The 7334-nt window shown below is 44.0% G+C and overlaps 1 protein-coding gene across 8 annotated transcripts in view; it reads right to left on the bottom strand.

Moving 5' to 3' along the window:
- daam1b (dishevelled associated activator of morphogenesis 1b) overlaps window positions 1-7334 on the bottom strand; it is a 39429-nt gene that overhangs the window by 6307 nt on the left and 25788 nt on the right. For 7 of the 8 annotated variants that reach the window (XR_013281407.1, XM_077511534.1, XM_077511537.1 and 4 more), the window contains 15 exons: window positions 6858-6996; window positions 6716-6774; window positions 6461-6648; window positions 5422-5724; window positions 5213-5320; window positions 4862-4891; window positions 3712-3809; window positions 3520-3604; window positions 3314-3420; window positions 2307-2395; window positions 2059-2227; window positions 1864-1971; window positions 1713-1773; window positions 1484-1615; window positions 455-625 (listed from right to left, as the gene is read on the bottom strand). Coding sequence is in view for 7 of the 8 variants with exons in the window: in XM_077511534.1 (XP_077367660.1) it covers window positions 455-625; window positions 1484-1615; window positions 1713-1773; window positions 1864-1971; window positions 2059-2227; window positions 2307-2395; window positions 3314-3420; window positions 3520-3604; window positions 3712-3809; window positions 4862-4891; window positions 5213-5320; window positions 5422-5724; window positions 6461-6648; window positions 6716-6774; window positions 6858-6996 (1847 nt within the window). In the remaining variant the exon portion in view is untranslated. The remainder of the gene's footprint in view (window positions 1-454; window positions 626-1483; window positions 1616-1712; window positions 1774-1863; window positions 1972-2058; window positions 2228-2306; window positions 2396-3313; window positions 3421-3519; window positions 3605-3711; window positions 3810-4861; window positions 4892-5212; window positions 5321-5421; window positions 5725-6460; window positions 6649-6715; window positions 6775-6857; window positions 6997-7334) is intronic. The other variant, XM_077511540.1, reaches the window with a different exon arrangement.

Genomic DNA, 7334 nt, shown 5'->3' with positions numbered 1-7334 from the left:
CTGCACGGATATCCGGAAAAAAGACGTTTCGAGCGTGCGCGTATTCATTGCGTGGAAATGTCGGTCCCCTGGAGAGCTAAATCAACTATAAAATGAATCAATTATTTTATCGAGTAATCGTTTGGAGCTATTTACTCAAAATTGTCCAAATGTTCACTGATGTCTATAGGCCTTGATGAAAAAAACCCAAACATTTTTGTCGAATCAAAATAAGACATTTGCAAACACGAATGCAAGATTAAAATGAATCTGATTTTTCAATTAAGCGATTGAATAATCAGTTCTAAAAATATTCGATAGTGACAGCACTAGTCCCATTGAAAGACTGGTGGTGTTCGACAAGGCTCTATACCAGGTCCACAGATTTTTCACATTCTATTCTACATAGGTCACAATTACTTGAGCAGAAAACTTGCAACCTACTGACCGATTTTCACTCGTCTGTCACGTTTACCTGAGCTTCCATTTTCGCCCTGCGCTCCTCTTCCTCCTTGCGCCGCCGCATGTTCTCGTTCTCCTGCTGCGCCTCGCCGAACGACTGCAAGAACTGGTCGAAGATGCCGAAGAACTCGTCTGGTTGCATCTTGCCGGCGTCCTCGCCAAAGTGCTTCACGGCCTTCATGAACTGCGGCAGGAAACGGGAGAAAGGAGAGATTTAGTGGCGATTTCACAGCGGATTCGTCTATGAAATACGAGTCGGGGGTGGCACTTTGAAGGCAGCGCGTATCCACAGCTTGACCAGTTACTGATTACAAGGCCAGAGCAGAGACCACCGTTGTCTGTTGGCTACTTTTCACAGCAGGCTGACAAGAAGCACATCCAGATGGGAGGACGTGCCGAGCGCTAATAGCATCAAAGACTCGCAAGCTAATGGACGACGAGCTTTCGCTGCGAGGAGGGATGGGAAAAAAGAAACAGACTCAAATCCTTCACCGTGGGCCGACGTCAATGATTCACACAGACTTAATGGTTGCCATGTGACCGGCTGGTCTGCCGGCCGGGTCGACGGTGAGCATGAGCAGCAACATGTTGAAGATAAAAAAAAACAACCCTCCTTGCCAATAAAGCGGCGAGTAAATCAAGCGTCAGGACAACGTGCTCAGGTTTCTACTTTCTACTTGTAAAGGCCTAATGGAGGCCCGAGCGATGCTTGTTAAAAATGCTCTTTTTTTTTTTTTGCGTTTGAGACGCAGCCGTGTCTAACGCGACGCAGCCGTCGACACCAGATCCGGTTCCTGGCTTTGATTCCTTGGGAGAAGCGCGAGCACGTTTAAGGATGCTGACGCGCTTCTTTTTCTGTGTCTTCTGGGGGGGAAAAAAAAGTGGGTGTGGAGGTCAACGGGGCATGATGAAGGTAATGGGAAGACCGTGGGAAGCCAATCGAACACATCAGGCGACACGAAGGCAACAACCGGTCTAGCCTTTATATCCTTCAATGACGATTGTGTCCTATCAAAATCGTAAAAAAGGGGGCGTGTCTTACCAAGTCTTTGGCCTCGGTCAGCGAGTCCTCCACGTCGGAGAAGCTGAAGCTGGCCACGGTGATGAACTGGCTCACCACAGACACAAACTTGTCACCCATTTCCTGCGCTCGCTTCTTCTGGTAGTCCAACTCCTGCCGTGTCCGGCCGACAAAAATAAACACAAAAAATTGTTAGTCGTGCGCTCAAACGAAGAGCGACCGGGACGGAAACGTGCAACGGGCCACGTACGCTCTCCACGCTTTTCAGGCCACTGCGCAGGTTGCCGATGTCTTTCTCCAGCTCCGTCATGCTGGAGGAGCAAGAAAAGATTTCGGTTTGGTTGACTGCAACCGGCTTTTTTTTTTGTGGAGTTGGGGGGGGGGGGGGGGGGGCAACCTACTTGACTTTGGCCGCTTCCGGGACGCTCGGCAGGTCAGCGTGAAACTGGAGCACTTTGGGGTATTTCTTCTCCAGGATGGTGATCAGGTAGTGCAGGAGATTGATGTTCCTGACAACGGGTCGTCGCGAAACGTCACGCTTACGTCCGTTATTGCCGTCAAATTTAAAAAGCAGGATGCGAGCGATTTGGCCTCACTTGTCGATGCTGGATTTGGTGTCGGCGATCTTGTTGAGCGAGGACACTTTGAAGCCGTACGCGTTCCCCCGCTGGCCCTTGTTCATGTAGTTGCCGAAGGCCAGCACCACCTCCAGGAGCTGCTTCAGGTTTCGGCTGCGCAAAACCTCTTTGGACGCCGCCGTTAGGGCTGCCGGCGTCGGTCCACACAAATCACGTTTCAAATCTTCATCGAGGAGGAGGAGGCAGGGTCAGCGGCGGCGGCTCACCTTCGACCTTGGGCTTGATCTCAGCGATCCTCTCCGCAAACTTCTTTTTGAAGTACAAAGACTGCAGTCGCTGCTGGTAGTGGTTGATTCTGGCCGGGGCACGATCAAACGGGTCATCGAATTACGACAAAACAAAGAAGAGGGAGAATCCCACATGTTGGAAGAAGCTCAAAAAGCGGGACAGCTTGACTTTGTTTACTGGACTGGAATTATGATTATATTACGGCCTCCGTTTATTTATGTGGGTGGGACGGCCATTGTTCCACTGTGGAGTGCAAATGCGTGACGCTGATCTTCCAGTCAAGCACAAATTAACAAAATTCATTCAAAAGTCCTTCCCCCATAAAATTTGTTCATTAAAATAAATGGGATTTTTTCCTATTAATTTATCTGCAGAATTTGTTTATTTTTAAAAAATAAAAATTATATACTAAAATAAGCAATTGTAACTAAATAACTGGTTAATTATATATATTTTTAATGATAAAAATACACAAACAATTGTGACTACCAGGAAATAACTGAAAAATGAAAATTATTTTTTAAATGATAAAAATATACTAATAAACAATTGTAACAAAATAACTGGTTAGTTATAATTTTTTTCAAGTGATAAAAATATACAAAAATAAACATTTGTAACTAAATAACTGGTTATTTTGTATCATTTTTTTAAAGTGATAAAAATATACTAAAAATGAACAATTTGAACTAAATAACTGGTTAATTATAATTATTTTTTAAATGATAAAAAATATTAAAATAAACAATTGTAATTAAATAACTGGTTAATTATATATTTTTTAATGATAACATATACTAAAATAAACAATTGGAAGTAAATAACTGGTTAATTCAAATTTAATTTAAACTAAAACAAATAGCAAATAAAATAAATTAAACTAATAAAAATAAACAATTTCACATAAAAATTGAAGTCCCCCTTAATAATACAGTAATGTCAAACCTCAATATGCCCCTTGAGCACAAAAGCGTGGAAGTGGTACCTGCTCATCTCGTAGAGGAAGCGGTCGGGTTTGGCCATGCGGTCCAACTCGTGCTTGTGCTCCTCCAGGAGGTCCACGTCGCTCTTCTCCGGCACAAATTTCAGCAACTAGCAAAGCGGACAGACAGCACCCAAGTTGTCGTGTTTCAAATGCGGCTTGGCAAAAAAAAAAAAAACGAGCCAAATGGCGCACGAGGATGGCGGCACCTGCTCCAGCATGTCTTTGGGAAGGTCCTCCTGTTCGTCCATGGTGAGGATGGCCCTCTTGATCTCCTCGTTGGACAGCTTCAGCCTGTGGCGCAACAATCGGCACACATGTTAGTCGTTTGCGAGCATTAAGCTAACGGACCTGATGTGGTTGCTCAAGCGGTCACATCGTCTCTGCCGCTGTGTCGATACCTGGAGAGGAGGATGTTGCAGTTTTGCGCTCGGCGGCCGTCGATCACCGACAGCTCCTTCACCTTTTTGGAGCCCAGCGTGTCGTCCTCGGACTCTTTCTGTCAGGCACAAAAGGCAAATGTGACTGCTTTGCATCCTGCTTGAGTTACACGCCGCCACACTCTCACACACAAACGCACGCATATATTCACAACATCCACACGGAGGCCAAACAATACCTGACAATAATACAAGTGGGTGTAAAAAAAGTCACAAAGTAAAGGTCCAGACAAGAAAGTGGGTCGAAATGATGAAACACGTCAAACTAGGGCTGGGTTAAAAAATAATAAATTCAATATCAAATTGATTTTTCTTTCCGTGCCTGATATCGATCCTTAAAACCGTGAATCCATTATTTTAATATCTTTTCCCCGTAAATTCAGAAGAAAATAGAATTTTAAAGGCCGATATTTTTGTATCTTACTGTTTTGTTGAAATTTAGTGTTGACATGAATTTAAAAATATTTTCTTACATTTATGAAAGACCTGACTTACTGCACCTTTAGACAATTTGGAATCTGTTTAATTTATATTTACAATGATTAAATTAGAATTATGAAAATAGTTTCATTTCATCCTCGGTAAAGTCAACGTGTTTACTTTCATGAATAAACTAAATCTTCTAACCAGTTACTGCTTCCACAAAATTGAATTTGGAATTTAATGTGTGTTGAGTTTTAATCATGTTCTTGATATTTAAGAATTGGTGTTCCATAATTTCTCAATATCGTATTGACGTGACGCATCGAACTGAACTCTTGTGAATCCAAATCGATTAAGAAATTAGAATCGATACCCAGCCCTCGGTAAAAACACGTGTATAACTGACTTGCCAATATATTAGGTACACCAAAAAGGGATTTACTACATCCTCCTCATTGTAACTGCTCATTACTGGACGTTGCCTTTCTACTGAGTCCTCATTGAACGCCCTCAATTTTCATCCACAGACACATTTTGTCCAGTCAGTCGTTGACTGAGCGACACGTGAGCGACACATAAAAGGGAAGTATGAGGTGTATCTAATAAACTGGCAAGTACGTAAAAAAAAAGTGTCATAAAACAACTTTCCGGACTACTTAGCTGTCCGAGCACGCGCTCACTCACTCACCTGTTTGCTGTTATGGATCGTAAAGAAGTCCTAAAGTGCAGCCGGGAAGCAGGGGAAGACGTAGAAGCAGTCATTAGAATGAGGCAAGCAAGTTATGGCAGTGATGGCAGCCCGTAAACAACACGCACACACAAAATTACAAGCTCATTTGGCAAGGCAAGACGCGAGTGCAGCTTCAATGTTGCGTGAATGTGCGTGCGTGATGCTCGTGTACAAAATGAATCCATGCGCGTTCCATTCGTGCTGTGCTGATGAACAAATGTGGCCAAAATGGCAAAAAAAAAATCAAGCAAAAATGGAGCAAATCACATGTGCATTTCCACATTCCAAAAACATGATGGCGACGAGTACCTGCTGTCTCTGATAGGCTGAGAAGGTCTTTTCGATGTCCTCCAGGTCCAGAATTTTGAAAACCCTCGCGTCGTCCACCTCCATCCAAACGGTGCCCTCAAGTTTATTCTGAGCGACAAAACAACAAAACGAGTTGTGGTTTGCTTGCAAAAAACAAACAAACAAACTAAAAAAAAAACCAGGGCATCCACTCTTCGCGCCTTCCTCACCTCGGCCAACTTGGACCAGTTGAAGGACTTGAGCGGGTTGCCCGGCTGCGGGATGTTCTTCCTCTGCAGCGAGGGCCCCAGCGGGGCCCCCGGCGGCGGGGGGACGCCTCCCAGGGGCGGGTGTCCCGGCGGTGGCGGGGGGCCGCCCGGCGGGGGAGGCGGAGGGGGCGGCGGGGGAGGCACGGTGCCGCCCGGTGGCGGCGGAGGAGGTGGGCACAGCCCGGAAAAGGAGGGCACGGGCGACGGCGGCATGGGGCCGCCGGGGGCGAAGGGGGGCCCGCCAGGAACCATGCTGGCTTGTCTCTGCAGAATTAAATAAATTTGTTGTTAAATTCTGTTGACAGAAATGTGTAAAAAATGTTAAACTAATAGAAATATGGCTGCATCTTTTAGTCACTGATACAGTAATTTCATAATTCAAAATTAAAAGAACAGAAAAGTGGGGGGGGGGGGGGGGGTTAAATAGAAATATGCCTACATCTTTTAGTAATTGATGCAGTAATTTTATAATTCATAAAACTGAGTTAAAATTAAATTAACAGAAAAGTGGAAAAAAAGTTAAACTGATAGAAATATGGCTGCATCTTTTAGTCATTGATACAGTAATTTCATATTTCATAAAATTGAGTTCAAACAAAAAAAAAAAAACTGTAAAAAAACGAGCGCGATATAGTTTTGTGTTTGTCATTTTTCTGCCACTAAATGGCATAATTGCATTTATAAGATGTTGGTGACAGCACAGTGCATTTGACTTTTCATATTAAGAGCTATCTAATATTTAACATAAATTAACTTGTGAAATTATGCACATTTTTAAAATTGTAAAACAACTTGACTCCAGTATCCACAAATATGTGCATTAATATTCCATTTATTACTGCAAAATTTTGACGTGGACGCGTCTGCTGCGTTGCGCCTGGAATTCTGCGCATTAAAAAAAAAATGGTTGTTGTTAAAGGAACTTTAAATTAACGCACTAATATCGGCACCCTTAATCTTTGACTTTTTTTTTTTTTTTTACGTGGAAACGCCAACGTACGTTGCTGAGCTGATGCAGCCTGGCGGTGAGCTCGGCCACTTGCTGCTTGACGTTCTTGTGCTCGCCGCTCTCCTTCTCCAGCTTCTCTTTCATCTTGTTGAGCGTCTGCATCATCTCGTCCTTCTCCTGCGTCTTGGCGTCGCACTCGCGCTCCTTCTTCTCCAGCTTCTGCTGCAGCTCGTGGTGCTCTGGGCGGCAGACAAAGTCGGCGGTGAGCGCCGTCGCCGTTGCCAATCGCGCCCCGCCCGCACTCACCTTTCCGCATCTTCTCCGCCTGCTCCTTCCACTGCTTCACCTCGTTCTCGTTGACCAACCTGAACCGAGATCACCTCGTTCAGCAGTAGAAAGCACATTTTTTCCTTTTTTTGTTTGTTTTTCTTTTTGAGTGAGCACTCACATGCGCACGACATTTTTCACGTTGAAATTCTCCAGCGGCGCGACGTCGGGGTCGTGGCCCTTGTCGTTCTGCAGCACCATCTGCTGGACGATGCGATCCAGCAGCAGCCAGTACTGCACTGTGTTGCCGCTCCTCTTGTCTGCGCGTGCACAAAAAAAATAAATAAATAAAATAAAAAAGGTAATTTTAGCGTCTATTTTTTTTTCTCTTTTCATCTTAAACACAAAGAATTGAAAAAGAATTGAAAAGTAAAACATCTTACAAATCATGAATGTGAACACAAGTTTGTCTATGTGACGTGCAAATCACGGGTGACGTGTCAAAGCGCTAAAAAAATAAAATAAAAAAAAATACAAAAAATACAAAAAAAAGACGGCTGGACATCAGTTTTCATTTGCACCCTGAATTTTTCACACAGTGACGCCACTCACAGTAACTGTCAATCTGTCATCTTGAATTGTGCAAGATTGTGGCAGA

The sequence above is a fragment of the Festucalex cinctus genome, chromosome 21, assembly GCF_051991245.1.
Source record: "Festucalex cinctus isolate MCC-2025b chromosome 21, RoL_Fcin_1.0, whole genome shotgun sequence".
Lineage (NCBI taxonomy): Eukaryota > Metazoa > Chordata > Actinopteri > Syngnathiformes > Syngnathidae > Festucalex > Festucalex cinctus.
This window is presented reverse-complemented; position numbering and strand designations above follow the sequence as displayed.